Genomic DNA, 16,591 nt, shown 5'->3' with positions numbered 1-16,591 from the left:
ACGGCAGTAACGGAGAAGAAATACAAATTTTTGAGTTTTGAGCACAGGATTTCATGATTTACTGTGTCGAACGCTTTGCTGTAGTCCAGCAAAGTTGTCCGTCTGTTGACGAATATCTTCAGTTTTTTTTTCTAAATCCAGATTGATGGTCATTTAAGAGGCTATTGACAAATATAAAATTATTTATTTGTCATGCGACAATATTTTCAAACACCTTCGAGAGGTACGGAAGAATAGATATCGGCCGGTATTATTTGGGATAATGTTGGCGGTTTTCCAGCAATCCGGGAACGTAGACGTGGTAAGAGCCGTGTTAAATGTGTGCGTAAGGTAAGGGATAAGTTTGGGAAGTAGAATTTTTATAATATAATTTTTTTATAAATTAGGAAAACATCACATTGGTCAACACACATAAATCTAAACCTAGTATAACAGATGTTTTTAGGTACTGAATTCAGGTACGTGTTGGTTGTGACCTCAGGAACTTGGCATTCTGCTAATTTAAGGTTGAGTTCATCTATGTCAACATCTAGTTCCTGTAATGTCTTTTGTTTACCTATCCCTAGAGCTTTAATCTGTTTCCATGTTTGACTCGAAGAGGTTGAGTTTTTAAATTTTTGGCTAAAAAAGTTTGATTTTGCAGAGTCGATTAGTTTGGTAACCGTTTTTCTCAGAGATACAAACATGCTGTGGTGTTGCGGTGTTTTGTATCTTTTCCACTTCTGATATGCTTCATTTCGTTTTATAATTGCCAATTTTATATTATTAGTAAACCATGGTTTTTCGGACGGTCGAATTGTTTTACTTTTAACTGGGACAAAACTATCGTATAAGTGGCTAATATTATGTTGTAGAAGTTTAAGTTGACGATCGACTGTTGGAAGACTGTAAATATTGTTCCATACACACTGGTCGAATGCTTCGTTCAGCAGAATATAGTTAATATTCTTAAAATCACGATAAGATATTATATGGTCCGTTAAGGCCAAAGTTATAGGTCAGGTATAAAAGGTCATGTTTTGAAAAGGACTCACTCACAAAAAACAAATCTAATAATGTGTTACGTGTTCTGCTGAAGTGGGTTGGAAATGAAAGATTTATTGGTTTCAGACCTTGCGATTCCATGTTGCTGGTAAGGTGCGATTCCCTCAGAATATCACTATTAAAATCTCCTGCAAGGATTACATCAGTGAAGTTTACTGTAATGTCTGTCAGAATATTGATTAGATTATCATAATTTGTGTTGCAATGCGGACGATAAATGCAGCCAATCAACAGATTTTTCTCCATGATTGGGTTTTGTATTTAAAGAAAAATATATTCTATTGCACTGTTTATTGTGTGTTGGCAAAAAAATTTCGCTCACATCACTACTCAGATCAGAAAGCGCATTAGAGCTTTGCACGTTGTAAGTTTCCGTCTATAGGCTTAACAAACACGTCTCCATGGCGAGTAGGACGGCCGCTTCGCGCTTTTGTTTTTTGAGTCGCATGGCATGCTTAAAAATTTCGTAATTTGTTTTAGTTAATTGTTCTTTTAAGTATATAAATGCCGGCGAGTCAAAACCGATCAGCTGTAAGCTCAGCTGCGATTTGGTTGTTTGTCGGTGCACTCTAATCGACCGCAGCAGCGCAGCTTTTACGCGCACGTGATCCATGTTTATTATTATTACTGGGTCAACAAGTGAGTTTCTTTGGCGCGGTCGGACTCGAAAAATAGACCTAACTCGCGGAGGAGGGTTCAGATGTAGTGAGAAACATAGTCGATTGAAAAGGGTGTTTAAACTTTCGCCCTCGACTTGCGGTACACCATGCCAGCGCAGGTTGCATGCAACATCCGCGACCTCCTGTGCATTGCACTTTGCTGCCAGTTGAGCATCCAAAAAAACAAGGACTGCACACACACTTGTTGTTTCAGTGTATTCACCTCTTTTGCTTTGGTTTTCAGCTCTCGCACTCGTTTCGTAAGGTTGTGTATTTCTGTGTTCATTGCATCGAATTTTGCCTGTAGAGTATTGAGAAAGCGGCTCTCGCTCTCTCGATACTCTCTACTCCCTTTGCTCCGCAAATTTATCGTCGATCGGCTGCAACAGTTCCATGTTGATTTCCTTCCGTTGACTCGTGAATTTTGCATCAATTTGTTTAGCGATTGTGTGTTCGATGTGCGAGCTACCTTGATTTCGGCATTCGACTTTTCACTCCTTAGTCGCTTTGGTGCATTCATTGAGTTGTTGTTTTGATAAATTTTGAGTTTGAGTGATTTGTGTAAATGTGCACTGCAGTATATGTGTGTGTATGTTTCCCTTTCTTTAACTTTCCGCTTTCGACCAAAATAAATGTGTTTTAAGTGTTTTTATACAAAAATATGGAGATTGCACGCACGGTTTGACCGCCAAATGATCGCAGACCACAGGCGGCTTATAGTCCGATAGAATTTGTTTATGTTTCTGGACTTAATGGACTTTTTGAGCAATCGTTTCGGGAGCTCTGCAAAAATGCGACTTTCCTTCTGCTTTCACATATTCTCCAGCTTCCGCTTTCTGCGCCGGTGATAAGTAGTTATATTTTTTATCGGAACTCGACATGACTAATAACACCTTTTATTTACCCGCCTAGCAGTATGCTCTATTTAAATAAAAAGGTACCTAGCGCCCTTCCGTGGTGGCCGCTACCCGGTATGTTCAACGTTCTCGTTGAGTGTTAGGCAACTCACTGCGGCTGCTACCAGCTGATGGTTACCACCTCTAGTCTTGTTTACTTCTTCCCACTTCGGTTCAACTCATCCGCGCTTTCCTGCCTCTTCCCGGGTTTTCACAACTTTCGCCGAAAAAATGAGTGAAAACCGAGTTCAGCTTTCTGTAAAACTAAATGCTGATTCTCGTGAAGTACGCTGGTCCACTGTGGATCCTCCGTGTTTTCTGCGGTCAGTGCGCACAGCGTCAACTTTTGGCCGTAAGTTTGTGTTTTTTATGGTGCGGTTGTCTTAAGAAGCGAAAATTTTCTCGGAGCCTGTCAAAAAACTCGACTACACACTTCACTTTCTTCTCTTCTTCCTTCTCTGTTTTAATCATGAAAAATATAAAAAGAAAGCTTTTCGAGGCAGCAGGGTCATTAGGCTCTACTGCAGACTTTTCAAAACTACCGACGGGGAAGAAAAAAGGGAGAGCAGAAATAGACTCATTATCTTTATCGGGAAGCTTCTTAAACTATATGCTTAAATGCGTAAATACGACGCTTAAAATCTTCAACTATTTCAATCGCATTGAGTCTTTACAAATTAGGTAAATTTCTCCTTGGAGCTCATTAACGTAAACCGCCTCATCAAAGTTATATTCCATATACTTTAGGCTCAGTTGAGTTTTTGCTTCATGCTGATATGGCGCAATCACTCTTAGCACCGTAATTTTTCTTGCACGCTTTCCATTTTTAATAAACTAACAGGGTCCACAATGTTTTTTTTATTGTGATATACGGGCCCAGAAGATCTCCCGAGGCCGTAACGCTGCACTCATGTGGAGTGAGAATCAACAATGGATTGTTTAATTTTTTTAGTGTAGCATATCCGTTGTAGTGGTTTAGTATGTCTAATAACAGAGTTGTATTTGAGTTTTTATTCAAAACTTTAGACAAAACACTTATTGTAAAATGCAAACAACACTGTGCCTTTTTGTGTGTTTAAAAGTAGACACCTTCAATCATTTTCATCTGTCCACAGATAACTATGGAAAATGCAAACAACACTGTGCCTTTTTGTGTGCTTAAAAGTCTACTTTTAAACACACAAAAAGGCACAGTGTTGTTTGCATTTTCCAATAAGTGTTTTGTCTAAAGTTTTGAATAAAAACTCAATTACAACTTTGTTATCCACACAAAATAATTATTTATTTAATTGTTTTGTCGGAAGCAGCGGTCTCAGCCCGAGGGCCGCCTCGGCCACTATTTCTGAATCTCTGCCACTGAGCAGTTCACACATACAATAGAACAGCGGTCGACACTCACACAAACACATTCCAATATGTCATTGTATACTCTGCTTCTGCTGCCCACCACTGTTTTAAATCAGTCAAAAGAAGAGCGATGTAAGACACAGCCGTTTCAGTACTTCCTTCATCAAAGTATAAGGAACTAATAACATTGTAACGAAAATCCATAAATACAAATTGCAAGCGGACGCAGCTGGAACTTTGCAAATAACAAAAAAAAGAACAAAAGATTTACAAAGTACAATAATTGAAAACAAGGAAGAACGCTATAGTCGAGTACCTCGACTATCAGATACCCGTTACTCAAAGGGAAATGGAGATATGCAAGCAGCAAAGCGAAATTAAAATGCGCCACCTACCGGCGGTAGACAGATTTAAGCGTTATGGGCGTTAGAGTGGGCGTGGCAAATTTATTTTTGGATCAATCGATAGGTATTGACGACACCAATACATTTCAGTTAAAATTTTTCATCTAGCATCCAAATTGTGGGCGTCACAGGTTTTCGCGGTTTGTGGGCGTTAAAGTGGGCGTGGCAAACTTTTTTTTAGGTCAATCGATAGGTATTGATGAGAACAATACATTTCAGTTAAAATTTTCTATCTAGCATCAAAACTGTAGTTTTGGGCGGTTTGTGGGCGTTAGAGTGGGCGTGGCAGTCTACTGAAACAAACTTGCGCTGCGTAAGAAGCTCAGGAATCTGTACGCCAAATCTCAATAGCCTAACTCTCATAGTTTCCGAGATCTCAGCGTTCATCCGGACAGACAGACGGACAGACGGTCAGACGGACAGACGGACAGACGGACAGACGGACAGACGGACATGGCTAGATCGACTCGGCTAGTGATCCTGATCAAGAATATATATACTTTATGGGGTCGGAAACGCTTCCTTCTGCCTGTTACATACTTTCCGACGAATCTAGTATACCCTTATACTCTACGAGTAACGGGTATAAATACAAAATACAAGTTGTCTTATTTTCATAAAAGAAAAAATATTTATTTAAGTGAACATTTTGCAAATAGCAATTTACTAAATGAATTGGATATTACCATTTTTTGTATGTTACTCACTTCCCAGAAGTCGTCTAAGTTAGCTCGAAACTTTGTTTTTTTCCAGACAAAAAATTTGGTATACTATCTTTATTAATTTTAATAAGTTTTACATATTTGAAATAGTGCAAATTAGTCGGATGATGTGCTTCATCATTTTCTACGTCCACGCATTAAATTTCCTTACATTTATCAACAATGATTATAAGATTAATGAATACATACATTATCTTTTCAGGTACGTTCGTTGTATAAAACCAAACTTAACAAAACGTCCAAATAACTATAACCATTCATTAGTCCTCGATCAACTAAAATATCTTGGCGTTGTAGATATAATTCGAATAAGAAGAGAAGGATATCCAATACATTTAAGTCATGAAGACTTTATAGTTAAATATAAATGTCTGATGAAAGATAAGTCTGTTGAATGCCAACATAAATATGTTACCGATATATTGGAAACAGTTAAGTTGCCAAAAACAGAATGGCAATTCGGAAAAAGCAAAATTTTTTTAAGAAGTGTGGTACATCAACTATTGGAGAACAAACGTAAAGAAAATGTTTATAAAAGTGCCGTTATTATTCAAAAATACTGGAAACGATTTTATTGCTTTAATTCATTTTTACGAATTAAACTTGCTGTTTTGAAAATACAGCATGCCTATAAAGGTTGGAGATTAAGAATCGATTTTATAAGAATGAGGCGAAGTGCAATTGTCATACAAAGTCATCTGCGCGGAGTTTTTGCTAGAGAGGTAAGATTGTAATGTATATATGTAATGTCATAGAATTTTAATCATGTTTTTTGCGATAACTTTAACTTAAATATGAAACTGAAAGAGATCGGAATAATCCCGAATCTTAAATTGAATAAACGTACAGTAGCGTGCACCCAACTGTAGATTAATCCCAAAATGAAATTCTTTAAACAAAATGTGGGCTGCGCAATGCCATCGAAACTAATATTAATCAGAAGGTGCAATGGGGGATGAGGTGAGTATGGGGCTAAGGCTTGATTTCTCAATTTATCTTCCTCAGTTTGGTCAGGACTCGGATTGCAACATGAGGCCTGTTGTTGTCATAATGGAGAAGAACTCCCTAAAGTAGTATATTCATCGGATGCAATCCAAGTTTCGACGCCGGTTCCGCCTCTTCGTATGCCTGTTTCCATTTTCTTTTGAGTTCATCATTGTAATACAGGGTTCACTTTTTATCACCAGTCACAAGTCGATCCGTCAAAGCAAAAAATGTTTGCTGTTGTCATACAAGTACAGTTCAACTGATGCGGCATCTATGCATCGGGCTTCACTGTTCACACAACCATAAAAGAGGGGAAAAATCAGAAAAACCGACAAACAAAGCAACATAAACATTCATTTTGAAAAGTCTCCCAAAATCTTGTTTAAGAATAGCTTTTAAACAGACTATTGGATTTTAGGAAACGAGGTGTCATCCTGAAAAATTCACTCGAATACAAATCAATATTATGTAATAGTTTCTCCACAGCACTTAGCGATCGGAAGCGGTAGTACTAACCTTGCCACAGCCTGCCTAACTTATTTAGTCATAACTCTTAAACTAAAAAGGAGATTGGTAGGACTCTCAGCATTCAGATAGGTATTGGAAAATAAACTATACTTTAATTTACACTGAAACAAAGGTTTGCACAACCTTCAAATAATCGACATTCGGAAACATGCATTTAAAATACACTGATCTGTCGGATCACAATCGGAATGCAAAACGTGCTTCGACAATTGGTTTGAGCGTATGAAAAGCTTATAAGTCTATAATACTGTGAAAAACAATACAACCATTCTTGGTGATAAATATTCCCACTATCGTTTTTAGGACAAAAATATTAATAGCAATCCCCTAAGTAATAAAACAAGGAAGAGCGCTATAGTCGACTACCACGACTATCGGATACGCGTTACTCAGCTAAAGGGACAAAAGGAAAATAGAGATATGCAAGGAGCAACGCGAGACTGAAGTGCGCCACCTACCTCTGTTCTCAATATATGGTTACGTGGGCGGTAGACAGATTTAAGCGTTATGGGCGTTAGAGTAGGCGTGGTAAACCTTTTTTTGGGTCAATCAATAGGTATTGACGAGACTAACACATTTCAGTTAAAATTTGGGCGGTTTGTGGGCGTTAGAGTGGGCGTGGCATAAATCTGAAATCACAATTCTCTATCTTTTATATTTTTCGAGATATCCGCGTTCATACCTATGATTTGTTGAAGTTTGTGGGCGGCTTATGGGCGTTAAGGTGGGCGTGGTATTGATGAGAACAAAACAGTTCAGCTAAAATTTTTATTCAGCATCAAAACTGTAGGAGCCACAGTTTTGGGCGGTTTGTGGGAACGCAGGAATCTCAGGAATCTGCATGCCTTATCCCAATATTGTAACTCTTATAGTTTGCGAGATCTCAGCGTTCATACGGGCAAACGGACTTGACAAGATCGACTCGGCTAGTGATCCAGACCAAGAATATATATACTTTATGGGGTCGAAAAAGCTTCCTTCTGCTTGTTACATACTTTCTGACGAATCTAGTATACCCTTTTACTCTACGCTATATTTTAATGTCAGTTTTCTGTGAGACCGAATCTTTAAAAGCCGCATCTGTAGTTTAAGCGCTTCATTATTTTTAAACAATCGATACTGATGGTTTCAGTCTAATCAAACTATAAGGTAGATGCAGATTCAAAACTATCGTACGATCGGGTTCAAGAACAGGAGAGCTTTTGTTGCATCCCATGGTGCTTGTAAAAAATGTACGGAGGGCTGTCAGCCTCAAGGGTTGTCAGCTTCAACCCAAAAGGCAGCCATATGACATTTCTGGCATAGGAAACGTTCGAACGCAGATGAGAATCTGTGTTTCAAGCTTAATCTTTCAACGACTGTTCGATTATTTTTGGATGTAAGTGAATGACAAATAAATTTCGGCAGTTACATATCGCTTTATCAGTCTGAGCATTTCATAAACATTTCATATTGGAACCTACCCGCAGTGATTGACTGCACACACTGCATGCTCGGTTCAAATGGCTAGGCCAACACAAATTGGCTAGGTTAATGGAACATCCCATGACCCATCAGTAAAACCATGCCATTTCCCGAGAAAAGTAGGGGTTGAAACTTCCTTGGAGCAAGAAACGCAAAATGTCAGAGAATATCATCAATCGGATTAACTTCATTATTATCATCTTCATTACTTTTTGAAACCTTAAGATAATTTCAATTCTCTGCATTATTTGAATGGACTGTGAAGAACCTGAGTTCTTCACAAATAAGTAGAATTAAGTTTTTAATTTTTGTTTGGCCCCGCAAAGAGACAGTAGCCGAGACGAGCAAAGACCAGGACGAGGATCAGCGGGATCTTGGACAGCGAGTGTAGCCGGAAAGACTCAGCAAGGAACAGCAGAACAGGATTCCCAAACCAGGTCCAGCGGCGAGAGGCAATACGTGCAGGAGAGGAAAAGAGCGTGTGCGTGTGCGGAGAGAACAAGCGGCGCAAAAGGACTTAGAACGGCGACAGGAGAAAGCACAGACAAGCGGCGGATAAATCCCCAAGCCGGCGGTTCGCGGTCACGAACTCGTACTTGTAAATTTTACCCTTGATCTTGACGCAGTCCCAGGTTAGGATTAGGTTAGATCGCCACCGAAAGAAATGAAAGATTTTTCCGAACGTCCGCTACGATCGATACCGGCGAGTCGTTTAAGTCGTAGGAAACAACAATAACATAAGGACGGTACGGACGCAGGTTTGCCTTGCTGAAGGTTCGAAGAAGGAGATTACCAAATCACTACTTGCGAAGGTCCAACAAGACCAGCGGTGAGTCAGGATCCAATTACTTGTGTTACCCTCTATTATGGAAGACGTTCTTCTCGGAATGGATATTCTGTGAGGCGTGTCCGCCACGCTGTAATGTGGTCCCGCCTGTGCAGATTTTATTGGCCATCTTCGCCGGTACAAGAGCGGGGACAGTATGCTTTCGGTGTGTTTCGACGCTTTCCATAAGGGGATAGAATTGGTACCCCTGAAAAAGGCCACTTCGGCGCAACTCGAGTTCCACGAGCCGTTGCTTGTGACAACGAAACACAATTCACAAGCCGCTCCTTTACGGTCTTTTGAAAACATTCAAGGATGGAGATCCAGTATACGGCGCCGTACACACCTCAGCAAAATCCGAAAGAGTGGGCAAATCGAACCAAAAACTATGGTATCCTAGTTCATGGAAGGACAGCTGACGTCGTGGGATGAACTTTTGCCCGATCCGAATTTAGCCATAAACATCAGCATATCAGACTTCAACGGGTTTAGTCCGGCCTTTATCGAACAAGGCAGAGAGCCGACTCCCAAGGACCCTGATTGACAAAGTCACGCCCATCTAATGTTCCTCGACCCCCATCGCGAAGGCACCCATCACGCAGCGAGCCTAATAGGAGCAGAAAAGTCACTATGACCTTCGCCGACGCGCTTGGAAACTATCGCTAGGGTTTCTGGTATTTCCTCGACTACACTATTTATCTTAGGCGGCTGATAACTTTGCAGTCAAATTGGCACCGAAGTATGATTGACCGTTATCACAAGGGGCCCATTGTGGCCTAAGTGAGGGGACTAATACTTAGTCTCCAACCACTCCTACCATGATTGACCGTACAAGGTCATCAAGTTCATATCCCCCAAGATTTTTAGACTTAGAACTGGCAAGGAAGACCGCGCAGGGCAGCCAGTCTGGCAGACTTGAAAGAAACTGCTAACGACACTGATGTGTATGCTCCATCATCAACAAAGCAAGTCCCTCCGGAGAGAAAGCGACCAAAAAACGAAGCAGTTAAACGATTGAGTCGGTGGGGGCTGGCAGGTGTCCCTACCCCCCGAAAGGGGAAACTCAAGACTTCCCATACCAGCCACCGCCATTTGGCGGATGCCACCCGAGCCTGGCTAGACGGGCTCAGTACTCCAGAGACTGTCGTTGGGGAGCCACCAGCATCGAAGAGTTGGACCGCACATTTGCAGGAGGACAAGAGGGAGCATACTACCACTCTCTCGAACACGTCTGCGAGCCAACTTCTTCCAAGTCAACCAATAAATCAGATCCCTGTAGTGCAGGCGGCCATGGATAGGTGGCCATGGAAAGTCAGGCTGAAATCGAGGAGCCACGCGCATCAGCGAGCCGGGCTGCCCAGAGGAGATTAGACTACTTGGAGCGGAGCACTGCACTCGCAACCAGCTTGCCGACGACTGATCTGTCACCAAACGACGACTGGGTAATTCCCCCATCGCATTGGAGCAAGCGGCCGCAAAGGAGGAGTGTCCCTAGATCCCTGTTGGAACACCTTACCACCCAGAAAATCGACGGCCGGCGAACGGACAGCAGATTCCTATACTAGCTATAAAGGAAACCCATACGATAGAACCTTTGGTATTTACTAGATATGCGAGCATCACGCGCATCTCTGACATCTGCTAACTCACTGCACTTAAGCAGGCAGACGAAACTCATCCCTATAATTTGGCACGGGCTTAGCCAAACCATAGGAGTTAGCGAGTTCACATGGAGGAAAAGCTGATTAAACGCAAGAGCTGATAAAGAGACAGTAGCAGAGACGAGCAAAGGCCAGGACGAGGATTTGCGGGATTTTGGATAGTGAACGGTAGTCAAAGGCACGTTCAAAAGTACTTATAGAGTAGCAGGGGCGACGGGGCTTTCGAGGCTTGTCAGAAAAAATCGACCATCCACAAGAAGCATGTAAGAAGAGATAATCTAGATGCACGACAGTCATCTTCGCAAATTAAGCGGGGAACAGCTAATAAACCCTGTCTTCGGGGGGCTACAAGTAGGTACCCCAAACCTGGTACCTCCATTGTAATTTGTAGCTAAAGTAATTACAAAATGTATTTAAATCCTTGACCTTCTTTTCTCTAATCTTAAATATTCAACCCGGCGACTTACAGCTTACAGCTACCGTCACCTCGCCGATCATCTAAGCAATGTCCCAGTAACTTTATAAATTCTCTGTAAAGTGATCAGGGCTAGACTAATGCTACCCCAGCCTTAGAAACTTCCTTATTGCTGCAATCAAACACTCATTCTGTCGGCCGTAACGAATTTTGATAAATTCAGATGATAAATGCAGATACTATCGCTCTTTGTTAGCTAAAATTCGAATCTTAAATCTATGCATATTGGAGATGGAACAAACTTGGACGTATTTCTCAAATAACTCTGCATTGGACAGAGCCCGCACACAATAGTATACTTGATCAGGCAGAAGAATTCGTTTCCGACCCCATGAAGTATTTATATTCTTGATCAAGATCACTAACTTAGTCGATCTAGCCATGTCCGTCTGTCCGTTTGTCCGCCTAAATGTTGTGATTAATCATACAGATTCTTGGGCTTCCTGCGCATCGTAAGTTTGTTTTAGCAGGGTGCCACGCCCACTTTAACGCATATAAACGCATATAACGCTAAGGACGTCTAGCGTCCACATTATTCTTTTTTCTTATTATCAATACCAATCTACTAGCCAAAAATTATTAAAATCTGACTATTCATTAAAAAGTTATAGCCAAACAATAATAAATAATTAGGAGATGCAATAGAGAGAGACGGATGTTGACATAATAGAGAAATTTCTTCTCACACTAGGACTTTAAGACAGACATTTGTGGGCTTTAGTAAGCAAAATTGACAAAACAGGTATTCAGAAATGCCTTGATAGTTTAATGATTGGACCGATGGGTCAATGGGCCAATTTGTAACTAAAAAAAATTTTGCTCATACATTAGAGCTGTAGCAAAAAGGGGACAATGATTGATTCATTTTTTCAGCTCCTTGCGGCTAATTTAGTGGTGTAATAAAAAAGGAACAAAAGAAATATTGTACCTTCTGAATTAGTTCATTGCGACCAAAAATTACGCTGCTATTTATAAAAGAAAGACAAAACCACTTAGAAATATAACGAGAAGGGATTACTTTCGGAGATGATGAAATTCAAAACATTTACATGCTTTTTTTAGCACTTTATCGTCCCCCCAAATGTATATGACGACAGCCCCGTAGATCAGTTAGAAAGCAAGCACAGAATTTAAAGGTTTACAGTGGGTTAACTTTGGTTGACCCTTTACAGCGGGTGGGTGGCTCGGTTGGCATCGGAGTCGCCACGCTTCGCCGTGCGGGCTAGGGAAAGCGTCACCGTTCTCAGACTAGGGTGACGCCTTTCGTAACAATTACCAGCTGCCCCTTGCTCTGGTCCTGGCATAACTAGGTTTTCACTCCGATCGCGCTGACAGTCAAGGTCTGCGCCAGGAAGCTGCCTAGGAAGTTACATCGCTTTACGCCTAGTGCAGATAAGCGTACGATGAGATCTCCGCCGCTGTCGTGAAGTGGCTGCTGGTGATGCTTACTGCTGCCGATGTCCTGGGCTCTGCTCCTGGTAGTACTTGTTGCGGGGCTGCATGTATGCACAATCGACATTCCGGGACTTGCTTGCAAAACCGACATATTGTCCTACCGGACTAGTCGCGCCAGCACCTGCTAACGCCAAGGTGGTTTTTGGGAAGGGAAATTGGTATAGACAACTTTCCTTACCGAGCTCACGGTTCCTCGTGGCAGGACTTTGTTGCTTAACTTTGACGAACGCGCCAGGCGTTGTGTCAGGGCTTGGTCATGACCAGAGCAGGAATAAATCACCTTGAGTTAGCCGTGTGATGCCCTCAGGACCTTAGCCACCTGTGTCTCAATTCGGAGATTCCTGATGTCCCAATACCGTTCGTCTCGACGTAGCGATCTTGCTCATTGCAGGCTTTTCACGGCGCTGCTTTCGACGACTTGACTTGTTTTTGTTGACTTGCTGTTTTCTTCATGCTGGTTGACTGGTTCTATGATAGTGTTATATATGTCAATTTTGAAGCTCACATCTGTTTTCCTATTCCTCCATTCTATATACTTGCTCTGTTAATATTTCAGAAAATCTGGCAACTCTGTGTGTTGTACATTGAATAAAGCAGTCTTTAATAAGAGTTCAAAATGAACACAACATATTGGCGACTAGGAAAAAATTGAAAAAATTGAAAGAGAAAATCTATTCTTTTGTAATATTGTATCGAGTAGTTGTTGATTTCCATCAAGATGTCGAAAGATGAGGGTTTGTTCCAAACAATTCTTCCTCAACCGGAGCAATTCACAAAAGACATTCTGGAACAACAAAGAAACTGGATGCAAGCAACAATGGAAAATCGCTTTTCCAGGGCAGGGTGATTCAAGCCACGCGGGTGAATTTTCTTTGTGTCCACCTTTCCACAAATTCGACAAGCACAATCAAAACTAGGAATCATATATTTAACAATAAACCCAGCATTTTAACGCGTATTTGGTCAGTGCAGAAATTAAGCAGGAAGCTTACTTTCTTTCGTGGTGGGGTATAAACATTTTCGAACTGTTTAAAAATCTATTTGGGAGAAACTATTTAAGCACGTACACATACACGAAGCGTACAGAAAAGCTAACGGAACATTTCGCCACAAAACGGCACATTTTTGCTAATCGGTATGAATTCTTTAAGAGAGATGAAGAATTCAAAAACACAAAGAGAGTGGGTAGCCGATTTACGCGGGATCGCTTGAGAATGTCAATTCGTTTGGAATGCCAACGGTTGTTCCTCAAACTATTTAAATGAAATTACTCGCGATCAGATCATAGCTCTTTAGAAATGCCAGCCAATTCTCGAAGATGTGTTCATGCTTGCGGAAACAACTACAAAAACCGTTGCAGCTCTTAAAAAAACCGTGTCTTGCTTGGAACAAGTAAGTGCGGTTCACACCTATACAAATAAACCCTTACTTGGTAGTGGTTAAAGTGATGCCAGGTCCAACAAAATTGAGCTTAAATCTTGCTCTGGCTGTGGACACAATCATCCCAGAGAAATTCAAGTTTCGCGATGCCGTATGTAACAAGTGCGGTAGAAAAGGTCACATTGCTGTTGTCCGCCTGTCGAAGCAAGACAAAAACAAGGGAGAACGCTATAGTCGAGTACCTTGACTATCAGATACCCGTTACTCAGCTAAATGGAGATATGCAAGCAGCAAAGCGATATGAAAATGCGCCACCTACCGGCGGTATACAGATTTAAGCGTTATGGGCGTTAGAGTGGGCGTGGCAAATTTTTTTTTGGATCAATCGATAGGTATTGACGAGACCAATACATTTCAGTTAAAAATTTTTATCTAGCATGAAAATTGTGGGCGTCACAGGGTTTTGCGGTTTGTGGGCGTTAAAGTGGGCGTGGCACTGTGCCGAAACAAACTTGCGCTGCGTAAGAAGCTCAGGAATCTGCACGCCAAATCTCAATAGCCTAGCTCCCATAGTTTCCGAGATCTCAGCGTTCATCCGGACGGACAGACAGACGGACAGACGGACAGACGGACAGACGGACAGACGGACATGGCTAGATCGACTCGGCTAGTGATCCTGATCAAGAATATATATACTTTGTGGGGTCGGAAACGCTTCCTTCTGCCTGTTACATACTTTCCGACGAATCTAGTATACCCTTTTCCTCTACGAGTAACGGGTATAATAATATACCAAATCTTTTTATTATAGGTTTTTTACAGTTTGACAAAATATTTACAGTAATTCTTATTTACACATTATTTTAGATATTAACATTAGATCTTTTTTTCGTTCTTATGTATACTTAGGTTAGGTTAGGTTAGGGCGGCTGTCGGACTATAGTCCGACACACTTAGACCTCTATGGGTCCATTGTGATACTGCATGATCTCGTTTTTCCTTCTCTAGGGTCCGGTTTCAAGTAGTTTCAATCTGTGTCAAGCTGATCAGCATGTCTTCCAACCGGAAGATTTAATAAAGGCACTTATGTTTTTGAGATTAATCCCCGATATTTCGGTAAGATCGTCGATAAAAGGACTTCTTAAGTGTTTCAGTCTGAGTCTGCATAGGGCTGGGCAGAAGCAGAGAAAGTGTTCTACCGTTTCCACTTCTTCCTCATCCGTACAGCTTCTGCAGAAATCATTTTGCGGGGCTTTTTAGCCTGTCGGCATGTGCGCCAAAAAGCCAGTGGCCTGTAAGAGCTCGAATCAACATGCCACACTCTGTGCGGCTGAGTTTGAGTAACTCCGAGGTATTTTTGTTGTTTATCACAGGCCATATCTGGTGACAGATACGACATTGTGGTGCGTTTTGCCAATGGGTGTTAGCGCCCAGTCTTTTCTATGGACTCCAGGTTTACGGCATCGCTGCAAAAACCAACCTCAACAAAATCCGGGTTTTGCAAGCGAAAACACTTCGAAGGATCTCTGGAGCTCCGTGGTTTATGCGAACCAGAGACATTGAACGGGATCTCAATGTGCCCAAACTTGGAGACAAGCTGCAGGAACTTTCTCGAAAATATATGGAAAGGCTAAATGAGCACCCCAACAGCCTAGCCAGAAAACTTGGTACCGCTGCTATAAACAGCGCTGAACCAAGCAACCGGGTCAAAAGAAGACTAAAAACACACCACCCTCAAGACCTACCAGACCGGATTTTGACCTAGCAACATCACCACCCTCAATATTAATATCAAATAAATAGAAATAACGAAATTATTTCTTGCCTTAAGCAACCCTTAGACTAACTATTGTATCTATTTTTGTAAAAACTGATTAGATTAAGCTGCCAGTCGGGTAGCAGTGTGCTAATCTTAAGAATAAAATTTCCACATTAATAAAAGTAAAAAAAAAAAAAAAGCCAATGGGTGTTGGCTAGTGTGTTGAAGTAGGTTTTTATATTTAGCTTGCAAGTAGTAATGGGCATACCGACATTCTCCTCGGAACCCGGAATCCATATTAGGCTGATAGTAAACTGATTTGCCATCTCGTGGAGAGATCTGCGACAGTCTGCTTTTGTACGGGAGTTGGTTTTTGTCGAGTAGATCGATTTAATAGCCGCTTGGCTGTCACTATATATGTTTAGGTGTCCTCTTTTGAGGCTAAAGTTCCCTAAACAGGTTAGTGCTTCTTTTATAGCGTGGACCTCCGCCTGAAAGACGCTACAGTGCTCCGGGAGCCTGAATGACTTTCTGATATCTAATTGTTCGGAGTACACACCTCTATCTGGAATCAGGGCCTCAAAGGGTGTGTGACTATATTCAATGGATTTGCATAGATCCGTGATCTTCGGAGCCGATTTATCATGCTGGAGAATTTTAGCTTGGCCATAAAATTGGGTTTTCTACTGCCCTGTGTCCCTCAGCCGAATAGTTGCCGATTTGGCCCTTTCCATGCCGGCTAAGACCAGGCTAGGGAGGTTCAAGATCGCATTCAGCGCTTTATTCGGGGTGGTTCGAAGTGCTCCACTAATACACAAAGCCGCCATTCGCTGTACTTTGTTTAGAGGAGTCAGTATGCATTGTTTGTGCAGGGCGGTTCACCACAGAGCCACTCCATACAGTAGGATCGGCTTGACTACCGCTGTGTATATCCAGTTGGGGGACATGCCCCATCTTAGCCCAATTGAGGCGCTTATCTAGTAC

The 16,591-nt window shown here is 41.6% G+C and overlaps 1 protein-coding gene across 9 annotated transcripts in view; it reads left to right on the top strand.

Annotated features, from left to right (window-relative positions):
* Positions 1–16,591, top strand: part of Myo81F (Myosin 81F) — a 2,624,640-nt gene that overhangs the window by 1,418,397 nt on the left and 1,189,652 nt on the right. For all 9 annotated transcript variants that reach the window (XM_070995759.1, XM_070995757.1, XM_070995758.1 and 6 more), the window contains one exon: positions 5,275–5,794. In XM_070995759.1, coding sequence (XP_070851860.1) covers positions 5,275–5,794 — 520 coding nt within the window. The remainder of the gene's footprint in view (positions 1–5,274; positions 5,795–16,591) is intronic.

The sequence above is a fragment of the Drosophila suzukii genome, chromosome 3, assembly GCF_043229965.1.
Source record: "Drosophila suzukii chromosome 3, CBGP_Dsuzu_IsoJpt1.0, whole genome shotgun sequence".
Classification (NCBI taxonomy): Eukaryota; Metazoa; Arthropoda; class Insecta; order Diptera; family Drosophilidae; genus Drosophila; species Drosophila suzukii.
Note: the sequence above shows the minus strand (reverse complement) of the source record. Positions and strands in the feature narration are given on the sequence as shown.